Source organism: Convolutriloba macropyga, chromosome 4, assembly GCF_964194025.1.
Source record: "Convolutriloba macropyga chromosome 4, txConMacr16.3, whole genome shotgun sequence".
NCBI lineage: Eukaryota > Metazoa > Xenacoelomorpha > Acoela > Convolutidae > Convolutriloba > Convolutriloba macropyga.
This window is the reverse complement of record NC_134471.1, coordinates 34,042,756-34,068,637: the sequence shown is the minus strand read 5'-3', so window position 1 is coordinate 34,068,637 and position 25,882 is coordinate 34,042,756. Positions and strand designations below refer to the sequence as shown.

Below are 25,882 nucleotides of genomic sequence, written 5' to 3'. Positions count from 1 at the left end.
CATATACCAATCTACAAATTCAGCGTTTTCGCTTAATACATTTTATCGTGTCACTGTAGCTCGTTCAGGTTCTGATGTTACGTCATCAGCAATGACTATGCTGGAAGAATTTAATAGAAAAAAGGTATAGTTATTGTAAATGCTATTGTCTGGTTAATGCGAGATCTGTTCAGCGAAAATGTAACGAATCCTCTTTGTGGAAAATTTCAAGCAACAGTTAACTCGGAAACTATAAATTAGATCTTTGCGAAAAAGAGCAAAAGTCAAAGAGCAGAACAGTTGGTAGAACAGTTGCTTTGTAAATCGAAACCCAACCAAAGTTTTGAATTAAAATGCCTCAGCAGACTAAAATTGAATTGAGTAATGAGCTTTCAAGACTTACAAACACCATCGAGGACATGCTAGAACAGTTAAATCAAAAAAACGAAAACGTTCAAGAACAGAAACAGTTAATCGACAAACAAGCTCAAACGATCTCAGAACAAAACCGTGTTATTGAAAATTAAAAGCAGCAGAGAGAATTGAAAGATAATGCAAACGCGTACCAGTGTCGAATGATTGATCAATTCCAATCGGAAGTCGGATATTTACGGGACCAGAACAGTTCGTATTTGGAAAACTTAATGGGTCACAATATTCAAAATTCGACTAACTTTTTTGAGCAATCGGAACCAATGTTTTTTCCAAAATTTATTAACAGAGACACTAACCATCTTATATTTTCAGACAGCATATACAAAAAATACGGCAATCTCACATTTTTTATGATACTGGGACTCATTCTTATCCCTCTGCAACAATTATTGATTTGGGACAAAGAGTCGAACAGTATTCGTCAGGAGCAAAATGCCAATCACTCATTTTTCGTGCCGATCATAATAGCATTGATAAAAAGTGTTTTGAGGGAGGCAGCAGCATCTCAATTATGTGAAATTGTTACAAAAGCAATTAAAAAGTTAAAACTTCACCGAGTTCTACTTTCTGAAATTCCACAAATTAAAAAAGGCCATTATGGGCTTGAATCGAATCATATTGATATTGAGGAGTTCAATAAGCAACTGGGAAATATTGCTTTAGAGTTAAATGGAACATTGAAATGCAAAAAAAGTAGAGGTTTTGAAATGCAACATCACAACATCGGTAATATCTAATTAAGGTGTTCGCTTAAATTTGGCTGGAGTACAATAAATTGTCAAGAGTATTTGCAACTAATATCAACAGCATAATAATACTGTATCATAAAACAAGACTGCACTGCGACAATTCAGCGTTTGATATCAATCCCTTGGTTGTGTGGCTTAATGTTTTTTTTGTTATCAAAAAATTAGAACTTCCAAAATAATAGTTTTTGCATTTTACTTAGCACTTCAAATGAAATATATATATATATATATATATATATATATATATATATAATATATATATATATATATATATATATATATATATATATATATATTCGGTTATGTCAAACAACCAAAATCATGACCATTATAATGTGAAAATTAGATTCCACTTTTTGTTTTTTGAATGTTTGCAAAATGGTTTTTATACACTTCACACGCTTGCTCCTAAGTGGCTATAATCAACTAAATCAGGGTCCCTTTTCTCAAATTCGTCAATCGGACATGCTGATAGACATAATAACAAAGTATTGAAACAATCTAACCATTTGCCTCTTCAATGCACGAAAACAAAAATAAATTCGACTTTTTTGCCTAATTTTTGACAAATTTAACTCAACACACAATAGTGATCCCAACTTAAACTTGGTTGAACGACACAGATTTTTAACCAGAGAACTTTTTGAGTCCGAAACACAAATTTTATTCAAAATCAAGGTAATCAATGACAGGAGTAAAAAAGGGTGGGGGTGCTGCCATCTGGGTTCCTAGGGACATATCCTCAAAACAGCGAAATGATCTAAATGTACTCAATCAAAGCTTTTTATGGGTAGTAATATCTGGGCTATCGGTTAAAAAAATCCTAATTAATGCTTCGTAATGTCCAAATACGAAGCATTAATTAAGCGTGCTGAATCATTGACAAAAATTTGCATTTTGGCAATTATAATCAATTTTCCAACAAACGAGAATCCACTTTATTGATATTCGCGAGTAATTCTGGACTTACTTTATCAAACACAGAAAAACCAACACGAGCCACCAGCCAAGGCGTAATACTAATCGATCATGGGTTTTCCAGCAAAAACCAAATTCGGGATGTTCAGATTTTTCCCCATCAGTTGAAATGGATCACTTGATTGTTTTGTACACTACCAATTTTCTTGTTGAACCAAAAAAAGGAAGCAAAGTTTTCTCAGTATGAAAAAAGAAAGTTCGATGCAATTAAATTTAGTCCTGATCTTTCAAATCAGGACAGGAGTAATTAATATCAATATGAAGATGGAAATAGCATGGACAATGTTTTCATAAACAATTTTGGTACTACTCTAGAATTGCACGCCCCACTTATAAAAGTGTTTCAACCAAAAAAATTGCTGAAAAACCTTGGCTAACAAAAGAGCTGAGAGAAGAAATTTCGGACTTTTTAATATCTGAAGAAAGAACGCATCAGAGCAAGCGCATACCAGTTTTAAATACCACAGAAATTTGGTTAATAGGCAATTGAAAACAGCCCCGAAACGAGTTTTGTGAACAATTTTTCAAGGAATTGCAAACAAGTAAAGAAAAACGGAGTTTCATCGAGAAAAAAAGGCAAAAAAGGGAGTGTTTGGTTAAAGACAAACCAGTCAATGGTAAAAGAGAAGTAGAAAATGAACTTGATAATGCAAATTGTCTCAATATAAGTTTTCAAAAACAAGGCTTATACAATGGACAAAATGTGAGCGCTCCAAACACTTCTCGCAAAGAATTTAGGGAAAAGTTTTGCTTCAGAACAGTCACACTAAAGGAACTCTTTGATGACATTGATTCACTTAGCAACAATAAGTCTCCGGGTTCATGAATTTTTAATGCTTGGGCAATCAAGGCAGCAAAATTTGCAATCGGAACGCATTTGCTGTTTGTTTTTAACACATGCGATATAAAAAAAAGGATGTAAAAATTTGTGAAAACTATAGGCCTATCTCAATTAATCCAATGTTTGCAAATCTTTTTGAGCGTGTACTTCTCAATCAAGTCAACGAATTTGTACAAAAAATAAAATTTTTGAAGGGTACACAGTTTGGATTTCAAAAACATAAGTCTTCTACAGATTCTGTTTTACACTTGATCGAAGCATTAAAAGAAAACTATGACAACTTAAACAATTCGGTTGATGTTTTTATTGATCTAGCTAAAACATTTAATTCAATATCTCACAAAATTAGTCTCAAAAAGATTGAAGCGTACGCTTTTTCAAAAAGTGCAGTTGATTTATTAGCTTCATTTCTTAAAAATAGACAGCAGTGTGTTAAGATAAATGATGTTTACTCAGAATGGTTGGAAACAAATCATAGTGTTCCACAGGGAGCGGTTTTAGAGCCACTAGTTTTTCTCTATATTGATGATTTTCGAGAAAAGGTACAAAGAAACTTCGACATAATTCAATTTGCTGATGACAACACTGTCCCTTTTAGCAGCAACAATGTCGCCGAACTGGAAAAATAAGTTTCTAGAAAACTGGAAAAAACAGATATATATCTGAATTAAAACAAATTAACCAAGAATACCGGTAAAACTGAACTTCTTTGCGTATCGAAAAGAATTTTTGATACAGTAGTTTTTCGGGGACAAGAAGTTAAGCCACAAAAACCACAAATCCATTGCAGATGCTTCGGTATAAAAATCGATTCTAAAAAAAACTTTCATGTACAATTCAATAAAGTCATACCAAATGTGGCCACAGCGATTAGATCCACATACCTTATACGTTATCAGTTACCTCTGACAGCACGATTGATGCTATTCAAATCCCTGGTCCTTTCTCATTTAACTTTCAGTGCTCATTTTCCCAGAACCTGAATTTCTCTGCAATACAGCGAATAAATCGGCAAATCAATTGGGGAATTAAAGTAAGCTATATGATAAAAAAAGTTTGAGAAATCTAGAGATCTCTAAATGAAATCTGACATTTCGCCTGCAGAACCTTTAATGAGCCAGATGAGTGTTTCACAACTTAGGAATGAAATTTCATTATTGAAATCAGACGATACTGAGGGTTTTTGTAAGTGGTAATGTATTAGTAGGAAAAAAAAACAGAACTGAACAGCTAAGTCTCCTAAGGTTGAGCAGTCGACCGTTACAAAAAAGAAGCATTTAAAAATGAAATAAACTCCCGCGTGAAGTTCGTAATATCAGAACGCGCTCACAGTTTGAACGCATTTTAAAACAGCATCTGCTCCAACAATTCAAATTTGTACCGTTCGAAAAGTACGTTGGTGGCTTCAAAAGTTATTTTTACCTTTAAAAAACGGAACCACTCATTTTGATTTTTAACAACGTACTAATTTTGTGTATAGCAATTGAAACTTGTAATGTTTAACACCTGGATTATTTTTGTTAATTTACTTGTTTGAAAAAATCTTCCTCAAGTAGCTTTAGACAAAGAAACTTTGACAACTATAACCATTAACCTCTATTTGATAGCTAAACAATCTCCATACCACTATCAAAACAAAATCTAAATCTACCACATACTCTATCTTGTATGCAAGTTCTTACTATAATGTTCATTTCAAAATTTCGTTTAATTTGTGGAAAAAAACAGATGAAGTAAAAATATGAATCTTTGAAAATAAACGTCAAAAAAGCACATTTCGATTCGGTAAAAGAATTTCCACTTACTTTCAATTTTTGTTTTCCATTTGTAATTATTGTAATCCTATGCCAAAAACAAGGATAACCTTTGAAAATCAATTTATTGAGAGAAGTAGTTTTCTTCAACACTTTTTACAAAACAGTACTAAACAATACAAAACAACTGTGAAGGGTGTCAATTTTCGAAAAGGTTGGAGGTGTGAGTGCACAACTTAGTTTGAAATTAGTCATATAAAAGTGGGGAACGGTCAAGTTTCCAAAAAAGTTTGAACTTTTGTCTGCTTTTCCTAATAGGCAGATGAAACAGCTCAGAATTCTCTTCAAATCTAATTAGTCCGACCAACCTGTGAGGGGAGGAAACATATACTGAAATGGGTATTTCTTGTTCAGTCAATTTTGGCTGATCGATATAATCATTGTAGAGCGTTGCGTATATTCATTGTAGAGGGATCGAAATATTCATCGCCGTCCAGCGTATAAAATGAAATCAAACAGATTTTTTCGATTTAAAATATTTACAGGGAACTATCGAGGTTCAAAGTTTCGTGAATAGTAGAAGAGATTTGTTTCTTTTTATTCACAGTTTCAGTATTTTTTAATCCAAATTCTCCTCAATTTTGCTAATATTAGTTAAAGTTATAAACAACAATGTTATTTGTTTTAGTTTTAAGGACAAAAGAGGTTTGTGGATTGGTTTTATTTGTGTATTTTGGTTAATACTTTTTCTAAAGTTTTAAAATTTCCGATTTTTAAAATCAAAAATGGCTTCAAACAGTCTTTCTTTATCCCACTTTGTTTAAATATGCCGGAAGTAGAGACCCAATATCTGCTGTCACAAACTTTGCAAGCTCCAAAAAAACTTATTGCGCTTTGGTTTTCTGTAGAGCAAGCAGCAGCCAATGAAAAACTCACAGACTCCGCATTATTGAAGAGTACAATAAATTGTCAAGAGTATTTGCAACTAATATTAACAGCATAATAATACTGTATCATAAAACAAGACTGCACTGCGACAATTCAGCGTTTGATATCAATCCCTTGGTTGTGTGGCTTAATGTTTTTTTGTTATCAAAAAATGAGAACTTCCAAAAAAAAAGTTTTTGCATTTTACTTAGCACTTCAAATGAAATATATATATATATATATATATATATATATATTCGGTTATGTCAAACAACCAAAATCATGACCATTATAATGTGAAAATTAGATTCCACTTTTTGTTTTTTGAATGTTTGCAAAATGGTTTTTATACACTTCACACGCTTGCTCCTAAGTGGCTATAATCAACTAAATCAGGGTCCCTTTTCTCAAATTCGTCAATCGGACATGCTGATAGACATAATAACAAAGTATTGCAACAATTTAACCATTTGCCTCTTCAATGCACGAAAACAAAAATAAATTCGACTTTTTTGCCTAATTTTTGACAAATTTAACTCAACACACAATAGTGATCCCAACTTAAACTTGGTTGAACGACACAGATTTTTAACCAGAGAATTTTTTGAGTCCGAAACACAAATTTTATTCAAAATCAAGGTAATCAAAGACAGGAGTAAAAAAGTGTGGGGGTGCTGCCATCTGGGTTCCTAGGGACATATCCTCAAAACAGCGAAATGATCTAAATGTACTCAATCAAAGCTTTTTATAGGTAGTAATATCTGGGCTATCGGTTAAAAAAATCCTAATTAATGCTTCGTAATGTCCAAATACGAAGCATTAATTAAGCGTGCTGAATCATTGACAAAAATTTGCATTTTGGCAATTATAATCAATTTTCCAACAAACGAGAATCCACTTTATTGATATTCGCGAGTAATTCTGGACTTACTTTATCAAACACAGAAAAACCAACACGAGCCACCAGCCAAGGCGTAATACTAATCGATCATGGGTTTTCCAGCAAAAACCAAATTCGGGATGTTCAGATTTTTCCCCATCAGTTGAAATGGATCACTTGATTGTTTTGTACACTACCAATTTTCTTGTTGAACCAAAAAAAGGAAGCAAAGTTTTCTCAGTATGAAAAAAGAAAGTTCGATGCAATTAAATTTAGTCCTGATCTTTCAAATCAGGACAGGAGTAATTAATATCAATATGAAGATGGAAATAGCATGGACAATGTTTTCATAAACAATTTTGGTACTACTCTAGAGTTGCACGCCCCACTTATAAAAGTGTTTCAACCAAAAAAAATTGCTGAAAAACCTTGGCTAACAAAAGAGCTGAGAGAAGAAATTTCGGACTTTTTAATATCTGAAGAAAGAACCCATCAGAGCAAGCGCATACCAGTTTTAAATACCACAGAAATTTGGTTAATAGGCAGTTGAAAACAGCCCCGAAACGAGTTTTGTGAACAATTTTTCAAGGAATTGCAAATAAGTAAAGAAAAACGGAGTTTCATCGAGAAAAAAAGGCAAAAAAGGGAGTGTTTGATTAAAGACAAACCAGTCAATGGTAAAAGAGAAGTAGAAAATGAACTTGATAATGCAAATTGTCTCAATATAAGTTTTCAAAAACAAGGCTTATACAATGGACAAAATGTGAGCGCTCCAAACACTTCTCGCAAAGAATTTAGGGAAAAGTTTTGCTTCAGAACAGTCACACTAAAGGAACTCTTTGATGACATTGATTCACTTAGCAACAATAAGTCTCCGGGTTCATGAATTTTTAATGCTTGGGCAATCAAGGCAGCAAAATTTGCAATCGGAACGCATTTGCTGTTTGTTTTTAACACATGCGATTTAAAAAAAAAGGATGTAAAAATTTGTGAAAACTATAGGCCTATCTCAATTAATCCAATGTTTGCAAATCTTTTTGAGCGTGTACTTCTCAATCAAGTCAACGAATTTGTACAAAAAATAAAATTTTTGAAGGGTACACAGTTTGGATTTCAAAAACATAAGTCTTCTACAGATTCTGTTTTACACTTGATCGAAGCATTAAAAGAAAACTATGACAACTTAAACAATTCAGTTGATGTTTTTATTGATCTAGCTAAAGCATTTAATTCAATATCTCACAAAATTAGTCTCAAAAAGATTGAAGCGTACGCTTTTTCAAAAAGTGCAGTTGATTTATTAGCTTCATTTCTTAAAAACAGACAGCAGTGTGTTAAGATAAATGATGTTTACTCAGAATGGTTGGAAACAAATCATAGTGTTCCACAGGGAGCGGTTTTAGAGCCAATAGTTTTTCTCTATATTGATGATTTTCGAGAAAAGGTACAAAGAAACTTCGACATAATTCAATTTGCTGATGACAACACTGTCCCTTTTAGCAGCAACAATGTCGCCGAACTGGAAAAATAAGTTTCTAGAAAACTGGAGAAAACAGATATATATCTGAATTAAAACAAATTAACCAAGAATACCGGTAAAACTGAACTTCTTTGCGTATCGAAAAGAAATTTTGATACAGTAGTTTTTCGGGGACGAGAAGATAAGCCACAAAACCACAAATCCATTGCAGATGCTTCGGTATAAAAATCGATTCTAAAAAAACTTTCATGTACAATTCAATAAAGTCATACCAAATATGGCCACAGCGATTAGATCCACATACCTTATACGTTATCAGTTACCTCTGACAGCACGATTGATGCTATTCAAATCCCTGGTCCTTTCTCATTTAACTTTCAGTGCTCATTTTTCCAGAACCTGAATTTCTCTGCAATACAGCGAATAAATCGGCAAATCAATTGGGGAATTAAAGTATGCTATATGATAAAAAAAGTTTGAGAAATCTAGAGATCTCTAAGTGAAATCTGACATTTCGCCTGCAGAATCTTTAATAAGCCAGATGAGTGTTTCACAACTTAGGAATGAAATTTCATTATTGAAATCAGACGATACTGAGGGTTTTTGTAAGTGGTAATGTCTTAGTAGGAAAAAAACAGAACTGAACAGCTAATTCTCCTAAGGTTGAACAGTCGACCATTACAAAAAAGAAGCATTTAAAAATGAAATAAACTCCCGCGGGAAGTTCGTAATATCAGAACGCGCTCACAGTTTGAACGCATTTTAAAACAGCATCTGCTCCAACAATTCAAATTTGTACCGTTCGAAAAATACGTTGGTGGCTTCAAAAGTTATTTTTACCTTTAAAAAACGGAACCACTCATTTTGATTTTTAACAACGTACTAATTTTGTGTATAGCAATTGAAACTTGTAATGTTTAACACCTGGATTATTTTTTTAATTTACTTGTTTGAAAAAATCTTCCTCAAGTAGCTTTACACAAAGAAACTTTGACAACTATAACCATTAACCTCTATTTGATAGCTAAACAATCTCCATACCACTATCAAAAGAAAATCTAAATCTACCACATACTCTATCTTGTATGCAAGTTCTTACTATAATGTTCATTTCAAAATTTCGTTTAATTTGTGGAAAAAAACAGATGAAGTAAAAATATGAATCTTTGAATATAAACGTCAAAAAAGCACATTTCGATTCGGTAAAAGAATTTCCCCTTACTTTCAATTTTTGTTTTCCATTTGTAATTATTGTAATCCTATGCCAAAAACAAGGATAACCTTTGAAAATCAATTTATTGAGAGAAGTAGTTTTCTTCAACACTTTTTACAAAACAGTACTAAACAATACAAAACAACTGTGAAGGGTGTCAATTTTCAAAAAGGTTGGAGGTGTGAGTGCACAACTTAGTTTGAAATTAGTCATATAAAAGTGGGGAACGGTCAAGTTTCCAAAAAAGTTTAAACTTTTGTCTGCTTTTCCTAATAGGCAGATGAAACAGCTCAGAATTCTCTTCAAATCAAATTAGTCCGACCAACCTGTGAGGGGAGGAAACATATACTGAAATGGGTATTTCTTGTTCAGTCAATTTTGGCTGATCGATATAATCATTGTAGAGCGTTGCGTATATTCATTGTAGAGGGATCGAAATATTCATCGCCGTCCAGCGTATAAAATGGAATCAAACAGATTTTTTCGATTTAAAATATTTACAGGGAACTATCGAGGTTCAAAGTTTCGTGAATAGTAGAAGAGATTTGTTTCTTTTTATTCACAGTTTCAGTATTTTTTAATCCAAATTCTCCTCAATTTTGCTAATATTAGTTAAAGTTATAAACAACAATGTTATTTGTTTTAGTTTTAAGGACAAAAGAGGTTTGTGGATTGGTTTTATTTGTGTATTTTGGTTAATACTTTTTCTAAAGTTTTAAGATTTCCGATTTTTAAAATCAAAAATGGCTTCAAACAGTCTTTCTTTATCCCACTTTGTTTAAATATGCCGGAAGTAGAGACCCAATATCTGCTGTCACAAACTTTGCAAGCTCCAAAAAAACTTATTGCGCTTTGGTTTTCTGTAGAGCAAGCGGCAGCCAATGACAAACTCACAGACTCCGCAAACACACGATTCCAATTCCTCACATCAACAAGTAACTCTTTCGAATTACATCAACTCATTGAGCACACAAATCAAAAGAATTTTCATTTTTTTCGTTAGTTGTTTTCGTTTATATAGGAGAAAATTGAGATGATAGCAGTAGTTTTTGTTGCGACCAACTTTAGTGAGGGTAGGAATTATATACTCAAACGGTTTTTTTCAGTCAAAATTGGCTGATCGATATAATCATTGCAGAGAGTTGAGAAAGGTATCATTAGAAAACACGTCCAGCGTTTCATATGGAATCAAAATAATTTTGTTTTAAGAATTTTAGAGGGAGTTCTCGAGGTTTAAAGTTTTGTGAATAGTAGAAGCGATTCCGGTGTTTTTATTGATTTTTATTGTTTAAACACGCTGGCTGTAGAGACCCAACATCCGAACATTGAAAACTGCAAAATAGCCTGTTGTACTTTCATTTTCTATAGGAGTCTTCTTCAAATAAAACTATGCCGGTTTTTCAAAAAATTAACTCAATAAAAATACAAAAACGGTCATTTATTTTTGGTTAATTGAAATACTTCATTTCAAATTTGACAATTTTGGAAGCGTATGCAACAATTAAACATCATTGTTGGACGTGCAGCAAGATCAGGGCTACGTTTGGGCTCACCTTGGGTTCTTACAATCAATAATTATTGGGATTAAATTGGGGCCATGTCCTTTTCAAAAAAATTTTCGCATTTTTGTCTTTTTCATGTCGATTACGGAAAAGAATGAACTCAAGTCCCAACAAGAATAATGACAGGTCCTATATATAACAAAAATTGAGGCTGAACAAAACTATGTCTTCAAAGAAAAGCTCATAGTTATTATGGCGTTGAAAATGTTCTCGGCACTTTAGTTGTTTTCTTTTGATTTGCCTCCCTTCGTCATCCTTTTTGCCGCGTCAAAATTTGCCTAAACAATTAAAGATGCAAATTGTTTCTTTAAGAGTTAAATTTGAAGCTATACAATGCTTTCAGTTGTATCTAATGCCCATGAGAACCTTGAAATTATTTGTTTAAAGAAAATTTCAGTGAAGTACAACAAAACAACACTTCCAAAGACTTTTCTGTGAAGGGTGTCGATTTTTGTTTTAAAAAAAGTCGGAGAGGTGAGTAGACGAATTCGTTTGAAATTAGTCATGTTAAGGTCATGTTAAAGTGGGGAGCGGTCAAGTTTCCAAAAAAGTTCAAGCTTTGATCTTCTTTTCCACATAGTCAAACGAAACAGCTCAGAAAACTCTTCAAATCTAATCGTCCCGACCCACTTGTGGGGAAGGAAAAATACACTGAAATGGGTTTTTCTTGTTTAGTCAATTTTAGCTGATCGATATAATCATTGTAGAGCATTGCGTATATTCATTGTAGAGGGATCGAAAAATTCATTGCCGTCCAGCGTATAACATGCAATCGAAAAGATTTTTTCGATATAAAATTTTTACAGGGAATTATCGAGGTTCAAAGTTACGTGAATATTAGAAGAGATTTGGTTGTTTTTATTCACAGTTTCAGTATTTTTTAAACCAAATTCTCCATAATTTTGCTATATTTAGTTAAAATTATAAACAACAATGTTATTTGTTTTAGTTTTAAGGACAAAAAAGGTTTGTCGATTGGTTTTATTTGTGTCTTTTGGTTAACACTTTTTCTAATTTTTAAAAATTTTGGATTTTGATATCAAGAACGGCTTCAAAAGGCCTTTCTTTATCCCACTTTATTTAAATATGTCTGAAGTAGAGACCTAATATCTGCTGTCACAAACTTTCTGTAGGAGTCTTCTGGAAAAAAACTATGCTGGTTTTCCGAAAAACTCAATGAAAATACAAAAAGCTTCATGCTTTTGTAAACTGAAACGCTTCCTTTCCCATTTGTTCTTTTCGGGAAGCGTGTGACATAATTAAATGGTTTTGCAGGACGCGCATCAAAATCAGGGCTAAGTTTGGACTCACCTTGGATTCTTACAATCAATAATTATTCGGATTAAATTGGGGCCATGTCCTTTTCGAAAAATTTACCGCATTTTTGTATTTTTATGTCGATTACGGAAAAGAATGAACTCAAGTCCCAACAAGACCCTTTTCAAAGAAAGCCCATTTAAAATCAAAATAGACCCAAGCAAAAAATCAATTCTTTTTTGTTCATTATGATTTTCATTGTCTTGCAGCTCCAATAGCATGAACACTGTGCTTTCAAAAAAATGATTGAAAATTTGTTTGTCCGTGTTTAGAGTTTTTTGTCGTCTTATTGTTCGGTCTCTCTAATAAAAAGCCCAACTGGCCTTCTGCGCAGCTACAAGGCAATCTGTTTGTGTTTCAACATGAAAGATTATGGTTTTATTTGTATTTATGAAGCTTTATTGAACTTTGTCACTTTCTTATTTCTGTCAATTTTGTAGTTTCGTCTCTGTTACCACATGGTCGCTTCAACTTTTTAGTGAACCAAGACCTATTCTTTAAAATGGTTTTGTTTTCAACTAATGGTTTCTTGGTTTTGCATACTCTGCATTTTCGTACGAAAACTGTAATTTTCGGATATTTGCCCTTTCCAAATGTTTTTGTTTTGTTGTCACATTATCACACTAGTAGGGGTGGCCCAAGTAAAGTTGAAAATGTGCAATCAAAGATATTTAACGCTTTCCATGAATAATTTATGGTTTTACCTCTATCTCACATGACAAGTTTCTACGATATTGTACCTTAAAATTTTTGGGGAAAAACAAAAAACACGTACAATAAAAAATGATCTCTTTCAAAATAAACGTAGAAAATGGACATTTCGTTCGAGGAAAATTTTCCCCTTTTTTGTTTTCCATTTGTAATTATTATAATCCTATGACAAAATACAAGCATAACCCTATAAATCAACTTAAGAGAAAAGTAGGTTTATTCAACACTTTTTTTTTACAAAACAACACTTCCAAAGACTTTTCTGTGAAGGGTGTCGATTTTTGTTTTAAAAAAAGTCGGAGAGGTGAGTAGACGACTTCGTTTGAAATTAGTCATGTTAAAGTGGGGAGCGGTCAAGTTTCCAAAAAAGTTTAAGCTTTGGTCTGCTTTTCCTAATAGGCAGATGGAACAGCTCAGAATTCTCTTCAAATCTAATTGTTGCGACCCACTTGTGGGGGGAGGAAACATATACTGAAATGGGTACTTCTTGTTCAGTCAATTTTGGCTGATCGATATAATCATGGTAGAGCGTTGCGTATATTCATTGTAGAGGGATCGAAATATTCATTGCCGTCCAGCGTATAAAATGGAATCAAACAGAATTTTCTGATTTAAAATTTTTACAGGGAACTATCGAGGTTCAAAGTTTCGTGAATAGTAGAAGAGATTTATTTGTTTTTATTCACAGTTTCAGTATTTTTTAAACCAAATTCTCCTCAATTTTGCTAATATTAGTTAAAGTTATAAAAAACAATGTTATTTGTTTTAGTTTTAAGGACAAAAGAGGTTTGTGGATTGGTTTTATTTGTGTATTTTGGTTAATACTTTTTCTAAAGTTTTAAATTTTCCGATTTTTTAAATCAAAAATGGCTTCAAAGTCTTTCTTGATCTCCTTCTGTTTAAATATGCCGGAAGTAGAGACCCAATATCTGCTGTCACAAACTTTGCAAGCTCCAAAAAACTTATTGCACTTTGGTTTTCTGTAGAAGTCTTCTGGAAATAAAACTATACCGGTTTTCCGAAAAACTCAATGAAAATAAAAAAAGCTTCATTTTTTTGTTAATTGAAATGCTTCCTTTCCGATTTGTTGTTTTCGGGAAGCGTGTGACATAATTAAATGGTTCTGCTGGACACTCATCAAAGTCAGGGCTAAGTTTGGACTCACCTTGGATTCTTTTAATCAATAATTTTTTGGATTAAATTGGGGCCATGTCCTTTTCAAAAGTTTCGCATTTTTGTATTTTTATGTCGATTACCGAAAAGAATGAATTCAAGACCCAAGAAGAAAAATGACAGTTCCTATCTATAACAAAAATTGAGGCTAAATAAAGCTATGTCTTCAAGGAAAAGCTCATAGTTTTTATGGCGTTGAATATGTTCTTTGCACTTTAGTTGTTTTCTTTTGATTTGCCTTACTTCGTCATCCTTTTTGCTGCGTCAAAATTTTTCTTAACAATTGAAGATGCAAATGGGTTCTTTAAGAGTTATATTTGAAGCTATACAATGCTTTCAGTTGTATCTAATGCCCATTAGAACCTTGAAATTATTTGTTTAAAGAAAATTTCAGTGAAAATGTGAAAATTTCAAAGTTTTCATCTGCATTCTGTCCAGATGTCGCTTAGTGTTTTCATAAGAAATTCGCAAGATTAGGGTCAAACTATGTGGTTCTATATGTTGTCTTTTTAATAAATGCCCTTTTCAGAGAAAGCCCATTTAAAATCAAAAGATACCCAAGCAAAAAATCAATTCTTTTTTGTTAATTAGGATTTTTATTGTCTTGCAGCTCCAATAGCATCAACACTGTGCTTTCAAAAAAATGTTTGAAAATTTGTTTGTCCGTGTTTAGAGTTTTTTGTCGTCTTATTATTCGGTCTCTCTAATAAAAAGCCCAACTGGCCTTCTGCGCAGCTACAAGGCAATCTGTTTGTGTTTCAACATGAAAGATTATGGTTTTATTTGTATTTATGAAGTTTTATTGAACTTTGTCACTTTCTTATTTCTGTCAATTTTGTAGTTTCGTCTCTGTTACCACAGGTCGCTTCAACTTTCTAGTGAACCAAGACCTATTCTTTTAAATGGTTTTGTTTTCAACTAATGGTTTCTTGGTTTTGCATACTCTGCATTTTCGTACGAAAATTGTAATTTTCGGATATTTGCCCTTTCCAAATGTTTTTGTTTTGTTGTCACATTATCACACTAGTAGGGGGTGGCCCAGTAAAGTTGAAAATGTGCAATCAAAGATATTTAACGCTTTCCATGAATAATTTATGGTTTTAACTCTATCTTGCATGACAAGTTTCTACGATATTGTACCTTAAAATTTTTGGGGAAAAACAAAAAAACACGTACAATAAAAAATGATCTCTTTCAAAATAAACGAAGAAAATGGACATTTCGTTCGAGGAAAATTTTCCCCTTTTTTGTTTTCCATTTGTAATTAATATAATCCTATGACAAAATACAAGCATAACCCTATAAATCAACTTAAAGAGAAAAGTAGGTTTATTCAACACTTTTTTACAGAACAATACTTCCAAAGACTTTTCTGTGAAGGGTGTCGATTTTTGTTTTAAAAAAAGTCGGAGAGGTGAGTAGACGACTTCGTTTGAAATTAGTCATGTTAAAGTGGGGAGCGGTCAAGTTTCCAAAAAAGTTTAAGCTTTGGTCTGCTTTTCCTAATAGGCAGATGGAACAGCTCAGAATTCTCTTCAAATCTAATTGTTCCGACCCACTTGTGGGGGGAGGAAACATATACTGAAATGGGTATTTCTTGTTCAGTCAATTTTGGCTGATCGATATAATCATTGTAGAGCGTTGCGTATATTCATTGTAGAGGGATCGAAATATTCATTGCCGTCCAGCGTATAAAATGGAATCAAACAGATTTTTCTGATTTAAAATTTTTACAGGGAACTATCGAGGTTCAAAGTTTCGTGAATAGTAGAAGAGATTTGTTTGTTTTTATTCACAGTTTCAGTATTTTTTAAACCAAATTCTCCATAATTATGCTATAATTAGTTAAAATTATAAACAACAATGTTATTTGTTTTAGTTTTAAGGACAAAAAAGGTTTGTCGATTGGTTTTATTTGTTTCTTTTGGTTAACACTTTTTCTAAATTTTAAAAATTTTGGATTTTGATATTAAGAATGGCTTCAAAAAGCCTTTCCTTATCCCACTTTATTTAAATATGTCTGAAGTAGAGACCTAATATCTGCTGTCACAAACTTTCTGTAGGAGTCTTCTGGAAATAAAACTATACCGGTTTTCCGAAAAACTCAATGAAAATAAAAAAAAGCTTCATTTTTTTGTTATTTGAAATGCTTCCTTTCCTTTTTGTTCTTTTCGGGAAGCGTGTGGCATAATTAAATGGTTTTGTTGGACGCGCAGCAATATCGGGGCTACGCTTGGACTCACCTTGGATTCTTGCAATCACAAATTATTCGGATTATAATGGAACTATGTCCATTTCAAAATTTTTTTGCATTTTTGTTATTTTTAATCAATTACGGAAAAGAATGAAATCAAGTCCCAACAAGAATAATGACGGGTCCTATCTATAACAAAAATTGAGGCTGAATGAAAATATATGTCTTCAAAGAAAAGCTCATAGTTTTATGGCTTTGACAACTTTTTTGCACTTTATTAGTTTTTGTTTGATTTGCCTTCGTTTGTCATCCTCTTTGCTGCGTAATGAATTCGTCTAAAAGAATCAAGATGTAATTGGGGTTTTTAAAGGCTAAAAGTGAACCTAAGCAAGGCCTTCAGTTGTATCTAATACCCCTTAGGACCTTGAATTTATTTGTTTCAAGAAAATTTCTGTGACATTTTAATTTTTGCAACTTTTTTATCTTCTGCACATGTCGCTTTGTCTCAATAGCTACAGGGCAACTTTATTCAAATGAAGCAACGAACAATCTTTATAGTGGTTTTATTTTTATCTAACGGTTTCCTTGCTTTCTTACAAAGAAATTTCTTAAAGTCTTGTGATTTTTGCAAGTGTTTGCGGTTATAATTTGTTCCCTTTTAAATAATCACAATAAAGAAGCTGAAATTGGCTTTAAAAGAATATGCAAAAGAGCTTTTTTAAAGATATCAAGGAATAGTTTAGTTTTAAAGGCTGCGAAATCAATAACTTGCAAAATTATTAAATATTTTATTGTTTTTGCCTCTAATTGTTCTTTTTGTTGTTGTACGGCATATTCTTGGCAATCAGAGGTCTTAATGGCTTTTATGGTTATTCATGTGATTATTCTGTAGAGTGATTTCAGTTGATAGCTAACAATTTTCATGACTTTCAATTTTCTTTTACCAAAAAAATAAACTTCTTAGATTTTTTTTAACATTATCGCCAATGAGTTTTTTAGTCTCATTATTAACAGAGCTTTATGTTGCAGCCCAAAAAATTGTGCTGTTGATTGAATTTTGACTGACGTCTTTGGAGCTTAGAAATGGCTTTTCATGAGATTTTTGCAGTTCTCGATGGCGGTCAATATTTCTGGTTCTCTTTGTTGTCTTTTTCATAAAGATCCTTTTCAAAGAAGGCCCATATAAAATTAAAGGAAAACCAAGCAAAAAAATAAATTCTGCTTTGATCATCATTGTATTCATTGTCATATAGTTTCAATAGCATCAACACTCTTTGAAAAAGAGTGTTGATTCATCAACACGCTTTCAGAAAATTGTTCTGTCCGTGATTAGTGTTTTTTTGGCGTCGTATGATCCGGTCTCTCTAGTAAAAAGCATAGCTGGCATTTGCGCAGTTACAGGGTAGTCTGTTTATGTTTTAATTTGAGATATTATAATTTTTTGTGTTTTTGAAGTTTTAGAAAAATCAGTAGTTTTTTTAGCTTTGTCACTTTCTTATAATTGTCAATTATCAAGCTTGGTCTCTTGATATTTGTTTACTTGCCACATTATTTACTAATGGGGCGGCCCAGTTGGCATTGAAATTGTGCAACAGAAGATATTTAATGTTTTCCATAAATAGTTTATGGTTGTAACGGTTGCCCCTTAGTTCTCTTGGTAAATATTCTTTTTTTCGTTGTTGCCGTTCTTTTGTAGTCAAATTACATAATACGGATAGTGAAAAGTCTCAATTTCTTCCTTTGATGAATAACCTAATCTTCCTAATGAGCCGAGTTTAGACATATTTCTTTAATCTTTTTAGATTGGTTGTGTTCAAAAATATAAAAAAGCGTGTTTTCGAACCTGGCCGTTTTTCCTCCTTTGTCAACCTGTAACCCAGTCTCATTATTGACCGGTCTGATATCTTATCTAATGAAGTACAGGTTAATTTTTGTAGTTCAGGTTTTATCTGAGCCTAATTTGTTATTAGTATTAAGTGAATTTTTAAATCGAGTTTTGGTCGTACTTAATGTTTGCTATTATTTTATTTTTACATTTGCCTTGTCCAGTACTCTCGTATATGGCAGGTCCCATCGTCCCTTTAATACAGCATTTTTTCCTCTAGTTGTTTGTTGAACAATGTAAATTTTTGGAAAGTTTTTCTATCTTTTCCTCATTTGGTAGACAAATAATTCAAAACGTGGATGAGCGCGGTCGCAACATTATGTGCGGACGCATATTACGAGCCTCCTTGTAAATTCTTCTAACAAAGATCCTTCAGAACACGGGAGAGAAAACATTGATAAATCAGACAACGATTAACACAATTTATAATGCCTTGTCTTTAGTTGTGCTGAACATATTCATTCGAACTCCATGTTTTTCTGAATCAAAAGTAAGATTTCAATTGATTTCTATTTTTTTTTATCTCAGAACCCGAGAGAATTTGCAAAAAATTTTTATTCAATTCTTCGTTTATAAATTAGGAAACCTAGGGCAATCTGCAATCCCAGATTTTGATTTTTCCAGAACCGTAAATTACATTTTGACCACTGAGTTCGAGTAATAGCTCACAAAATGAAAAACAAAAAATTTTGATGTCGAAATTTACTATTATGCTTAGGTGAGTGCTATTTGAGCTGCAGCCAAATCATATGCCGCAAAGTTGTCATTACAGAATTATATTTCAAGTTTAAAAAGTTTTCTCTGAATTTTTATTGTGCTGAAAAAACTCATGAAAAGGGCTTTTACTGCACATGATTTGAGTGTAGCTCAATTTGAATTGTTTATTTGTCAATATTGCGGTCGAGCTAAAGTCCAGGAAGAAAATTGGTCCGACTAAAGCTAAGTATGAAATTATGTAGGTCAAAATGTGGGCCTAGCTAAGAACGCATGTTCTTCATAGGCCAATTTGATTGAGAGATTCTGTTTATGTAAGTTTGTGGTAAAGCATAGCATTTCCAAGTCTAGATCAAGGCTTGCCTTGTAGCCTTAAAAAAGTTATCTATCTTGCATTGTTTTGTTACCTCATCATGTTTGTCGAATATGGGAGCAGCTCTAGTTGGCCACGTGACAGCATTGTTGATGAGTTCCACGTCCTCAGGTATGAACAGGTGAGTGTCTGTTAAGATCAAGAAGTGCTTCAAAGTCATCTTGATTCGATCACGCAACTGAAAATGAATAAATTAAAACTATCAGATAATTTCAAATTTTGTTTAAGAAAGTATTAGCGCGAAGAGCTCATATGTTTCAAAGCACTTCAAGATGTGGGCGAATGAAATAAGGAGGATCGATAAGGTGCGTTCGCAAAATGTTCCAGCGGTTGTAACAAAAATCAAAACATGTGCACTCGAGGAATTGAAACATTTTTATAATGGAATCTCATCTCCAGTTATGCATCTCCAGTTATGCATAAAAAACTATCAGTTTTGAGTGGCAATCTTGAGGTGCAAAAAAAACATAGTCACGACGAAAATATAAGAGAACAAAACAGCATCTATACCAGTATTAGCATGCCAAAAAATAATCACAGATGGCAGTAGACAACTGAACATCAGATACCATTCGGACATAACTTTTCAAATACCAGAAAGCTAGTTAGAAACTAATTTTCAACCATTATTTATTTATCTTCAATTACCACGACTGCAGAATTTCGTATCACAATAATCCCACCTTCTCACTGCTTACTATAAGTAGTCACAGCAAATAATATTACAAGAAATTTAAAGCAAACCGATTAACACGGGCGAAGTGCTCTCAAACGAACGGCGGGCGGATGGCGTTGATAACAGCCAGTGCGGGCTTAAGGAGGATAGCATTGCATTAGGAGGCAATGGGCTGAACGGGATCATAAAAGGGCTCCGGTTGAGCAAGATTAGAGATTGACATAGAGGAATGGTGGTAGAGGTGCTAATGGCGATCCCAAACGGGGCAAAAACGGCCCCCAACACCATGATTTTATGTCTCCTGAGCAACTTTGATGAACTGTACCGTTTATTAGGACAAAAAGTAGGTCACGCAACAAATCAAACTCACAAGACCACAGGACTAATATAATTGCTGCAAATTTAGTTAAAAAGCAATTAAAAATAGTGATAACTTCATCAAAAACGATATACACATCTTTTTCTCTAAAAAATGGAACAAGGAGACAGTGTTTGTTGAAATGCTTGGAAAAATGAAGTTGTATGTGCTTTTTGAAAGATCAGACTATACGGACATTGCTTCTGTCTGAAAACATAACCAGCAGATTGCTGGAAAACAGCTGCCATGGATTTGCCCAACCGCGATCGGAATTGAAAGAAGAAAAAAGGAAAAAAATGTCTTTTAAAAAGTATTTCTAAAAAGCAAAAAATTTTCACGGCATTTTGTAACTATATGCACTCATTTTCCCTAATGGGGAGTTCCAGGGGTTAGTATCAATTATCAATACCAAACGCCAATGGAGATGGTAACTAAAACATAAGAAAAAGTTGAAGTAATGTGCATCAAAAAATGGCCTTTATGACTCCGTTCTTTCTATGCCTCCTTTCCATTTAAATTGCGCTCATGAAAAGCTGCTTTCTAAAATTACTTTCAGCAGAAAAGGCGCCGAAAAATTTAGTCTTATGAAGCCAGAGCAGAATTTACACAAAACACTGAACAAGATGTGACTTACTGTAAAGAAAAATAAACTTTTAATTCGGCGAAGTAAAAAAAACATAAGATTACAAGTCCTGACCCACATTTCGAACAATTTTCATTCACTAAACAAAAAACAAGGCTTAAAATGGACTATTCAAGGTTTGGAAAAGCATTCAGAAAAAAAATCCGGTAAAAAAGCAGTAAAAATCGAAGCGAATTTGCAATATATGAACAAAAAACCACTAGAGAGAGAGAGGGCAAACTTTTTTTCAAACTCTAATTTCTATTACTACATCAAAATTATAGGCTACAACTTCTGCGATCCAAAACCACCTATAGATCAACTCGTAAAATTTCACACTTTAACCAATCATTAACTGATAAAAACCATTAACTTCATTATACCATTCAATTTGAAACAACAAACGGAGGAAACAAATGATCCGGGTTTAAAAAAAATGATTAAAAAAATTCTTTGGAAACATTTCATACGTTGCGACTCCAAAAACATATACCTCATAATCGATTATCTGTTATTATTTATTTGAGTTCAACAAATGAATATCAAACGAAGGGAGAACATGAGAACATAATCCATGGTACATCTGGAAAAAGGCGAAAAAAGAGCAGGCAAAGAGAAGACAAAATCTTTAAAAAATCTTTTATTTTTTCTAACAAATTTTCTAAAAATTGCAAAGTCTCAATAACTGTTTCCAACACACCTTAACAAACCGTGTCTGTTGAGTGTGCACTCAAGTGCGCTGGAAAACAGTTAAAACAAGCTCAACAAAATTTGCCTTCAAAACTACCTTGATTTTCATTAAAAGTCGAGTAAGAAAACTCATTAGTTTAAATGGAACATTCTAAACTGATGTACACAATGTACAGGCGGTTGCAAACTGCAAGAAAAAAAATTCGATAAAAATTGAATAAATATTTGAACCTATCTAACTTAAAAAATGGAAGCATTTGGATACATGATCTGCGGAACGTATGATTCCTGTAAGGAAAGGAAAAATTTCGGATCGCAAAGTTGAAAAAGATATTTGCGAATTCAATTACTGGTTAATAAGGCCACGGCGGAGCTGCCTAATCTGACAGTAATGGTTGTAAGAATTTATTTATGTTTAACCTGAAGTGATCCTATACTCCTTGCATTTTCCACAAAAGAGAGCTGCTGCATTAGTTCTTCAGTTGTAGTGGCCGTTTTCAGACAGACCTCCCGGATCTCCTCATACGAAGCGCAGATGCCTTCATTCGTCTGCCGGATCTCGTTTACAAGTTTCTGAGGCAAAAATATTTTTTTATTATCTAAATGCCCCCTGAACGAATGTTCTACTTTCATTAGCGTGAGTGAAAAAGGAAGGCTCGTCTATACACTGACAATCCGGGTCAAGATGGAATGACCTTACAAGATTCTTGCAAATGTTTATTTTGTAAGTTTCTTGTAACACCAACGTTTATTTTGTAAGATTCTGTCAGAAAATCTTGTAAGATCTTCCAAGATAAAAATTCGGAGTCATCATAAGAATGGTGTTATTAGCTATTAAAAAATAAAAGAAACAAAAGCTATAAGATATCAATGATAGTTTGTCAATTTGCCCCGGCAAAAACGAAGTTTTGTGAACGACAAGTTTGAATAACTCGGGAGTTTGATTTAACAAGAGGACAGAATTCTGTGACTGACTATTCAAAAGGGGGATTAATACTTGATCTTACGCGCTTTATAACAAGAAATGGAGCTCGCTAATTTTCAAAGACCGTGTGAAGACTTTACTGGATTTTAAGGTACAGTTCTGGGGACTTTCACACAATAGCCCCCATGAAGTCATCGCTATCCATTATGGTTTGTTTACCATGATTGGGGAGCTACAAATTATATGACCACATAAACATTATATGAGCAAAGTGCTCGGGGGCAAGGGGCTATAATAGGAAAGACCCCAGTATTGACGCCAGTAGTATGTACATAATAAAAAGGGAAAATGTCCTTAAATTTCCTACATGTGACGATTATGGATTTGGATGACGAGTGAATTCAGAATCTTACAAGTGTCTTTTCATTTTTGCGTTCTGTGATTCAAGGGTTGCCTTGCACCTGTAACTTTACACCGTCGTTTTTCCATAACTTTAGTTGGCTTGAAGCCTTGTTGATTCTGTTATTCTAGGTGAAAATTGTTAATGGTATACAAGAACCGTTACAGATTGTCATCGTCAGCCATTGAGATGTGCAAAACGCGATGCGCATTTATACAGACAGAATCAATTAGATTACCTGTAAAGTAAGAGTGACTTTACAAAAAATACTCGCTGTGAACAAAGTTGTGAGCTGTTGTTTTGATTTGCATGAGTGAAAACTGACAAATTGGTTTGGACTGATAATGGGGGTGGGGGATCAATTAGTTGAGTAATTTGAGGTAAACCTGTAAATTGAGGTTTGCAAAATGCTTTGCCTTATCACAGAGTCCTTTCTTGATGTCTTGGCATCCGATCTCAAACAGAGATATCGTGTGGATTGTGTCCAGACTGCGGATCTCATTACACGTCTTCCAAAACATCTGGGCCTCCTGGTGAAAAAATAAAACATAGCTTGTGAGTGCTCGAGTATGTTTCAGCTGCAATTGTTGAGATCAGCTTTTATTGAGAGCTGAATCTGGTGGAAATTCGAAACACTAACAAAGGTATTTTCGAGCGAAGAAAAAGCGCTAAACAAAGACAAAGACAGAAGGTATTTCAGAGAAATCAAAAAATGCTATAGAGCTGTTCAGTTATGAACGTTAGTTTGCATGACGAAATACTCAATGCAATACTACCCCATTAATTCGATTTGACTTTTTGTTTCAATAATCTGATTACCAATTAGCAATTGGCATCAACAATGTTTTATCCTGCTTAAGTGAATAATTTATCTCACGCTTGGTTGTGATAATTTTCTATCAGGTGCCACCAAATGACGTAGCCTTACTTAAATAAACTATTACGGTAGTGTATTCTCACATAGATATTATTATTCTAATGTTTTTCTGAAAATTTTTAAACGACGTAAATAATTGGGCATCTCTGGGGTTCTTTGGCATGTTTGGTATTTTGGCAAAAGTTATTTTGTCCGCGCACCACCTTTCATACGGTTCAATAAACAATGCAATTTTTTAGGAACTCGTTTTGCTTCAATGGTGTCGTGTTTTTCGCCCCTCAAGTCACACAACATAATATATCGCAACTCACTCATTTCACTCAAACTGTCCGCTGTAACCTATTGGCTCAACATAAGCCTTAAGAGAATTAGGCTAAGTACTACTGCTCAAAGCCAAATTACAACAACTAGCAAAGTAGTTTCTTCATCTCGTCCCTTATAGGTCAATTAATGATAATAAGGAAGTGAAAAAAAACAGTCAAAAAATTCTTGCTTTATTGCATCTTGAAATCAGCATTAAACTTGCCAACGTTGAGTTACCATTGCTTCAAAAACTGAAACAAAAATGGTAATAGATTGCCATAAATTTTATATTAAGAGAGTTAACACGTACACCATTGCCTGGATTTGCTCTAAATATCAGAGGTACAAGTGCCGCGTTTACATTTTAAGAAAAGATGGCTACTTATTAGCGAAAATGGCGAACACAGTCAATTCGTGCTACTGAAAAGCCTCTTACGGAAACTCAAAGAGACAGAAAGCAAAATAAAGATTTGAGTTGCATTAACACCAGCAAAAGCCGTAGCGTCCGCTATACTACGAGTAAAAAGAGTTCCCTCGACACAGTATGCGTTGCCATCTAACCCCAAATTTAAAAAATACATCACATCGTTTTAGAAAATATAGAAACCGCCTCAATGCTTGAACTCCAGGACCAGCTTTTCGATAAATTCAATGTGTTCAAAAAGTTTATGAAGTTTAACAACGGAAAGATGCCCAAGGGTGCATCCTGTCTTTTTGGTTATCCGTACAAAACAACAATACTTAAAGTTTCTAAAATTAGTATTGCATCCAGAACTTTTAAATTGTCAAATAAAAACTTTTAGGTTTACGTCTTTCAAAAGCAACAGGAAATAGAAATACAAACCTGCTGATTCAAGTTTTCATTCAAAATACATCAATTTTCCATTGTTGAACTGTCATTCCATATTCCGTCAAAAACCATAGAATCGGAGGGAAGCAGGCAATGGGGGCATTACCCGAACAACTAATGCTGTTGAGGTTTGTCACTATGGAAAATTGCTCAGCGGATACAATTACGGAATTTGGAATTTTTTTTACTAATATGCAAAACGACGCCACCCTACAGAAATTGAACATTTTGAAAGCTTCGGCCGGTCAAAAATTCTCCGAAAAACTATGAGAGCTTGAAAGAAGAGTTTGATGGAGGTTTACAAGGATGAAATTGATTTTCATTTCATCAAAGCTAGCGCCATTTTGTTATAATTGTGTATTTGAAATAGTTGTGTTTAAGTATATATATAAATATATATATATATATATATATATATATATATATATATATATATAAATTTGTAATATACCTAGCATTTCTGAGTTACGTTTAAGCCTCATATAACAACTAGTTAGGGATCTTGATCTCGCGCGTTAACCCTTTTATGGGACCCCGAAAGGAGAACACGTTTTTGCTCAGCAAAGCGATGGGAGAATTATCAATACAGATTTCATTGAATATTCGTCTGAAGGCGGGGTAAATTTTGTTTGTTTCAATTTGGTCTTTTATGCTTGCTCTAAAAGAAGGTTACATTTCGGTTTAGAAGTTTTCATTTGGATAGTACCAGTTAGTCCTTCTTCGAGACTCTGACAAAATTTAGAGTTTAGATTAAAGTGCAACAAAAAAAGTTATGACTTGTTAAGTATTATTTTCCTCTCAAAAGTGTAAAGCTAAAAAATCATCTGGTCAATGCTCTGCAATTTGAAACAAATGCAAGCTGTTTAATGCCGCACTCTTGAAGGTCAGTTGTTTTGTGTTATTGACGTTAAGCTTTCGTAATTGTAATCGTTCATTTGGACGACGTCAAAATATAATTTAAAAAATCGACTTGGCGTGAAAGAATTGGGGAACTAATTGGCTAAGGGGCAAATATA

The 25,882-nt window shown here is 33.4% G+C and overlaps 1 protein-coding gene across 3 annotated transcripts in view; it reads right to left on the bottom strand.

Annotated features, from left to right (window-relative positions):
- Nucleotides 1-23,362, bottom strand: part of LOC142337634 (dynein axonemal heavy chain 7-like) — a 291,470-nt gene extending 268,108 nt beyond the window's left edge. For all 3 annotated transcript variants that reach the window (XM_075387009.1, XM_075387011.1, XM_075387012.1), the window contains exons 1-3: nt 23,223-23,362; nt 21,932-22,084; nt 19,200-19,343 (exon numbers count right to left, since the gene is read on the bottom strand). In XM_075387009.1, coding sequence (XP_075243124.1) covers nt 19,200-19,343; nt 21,932-22,084; nt 23,223-23,357 — 432 coding nt within the window. In that variant the 5' untranslated portion in view covers nt 23,358-23,362. The remainder of the gene's footprint in view (nt 1-19,199; nt 19,344-21,931; nt 22,085-23,222) is intronic.
- Nucleotides 23,363-25,882: the final 2,520 nt, after the last annotated feature.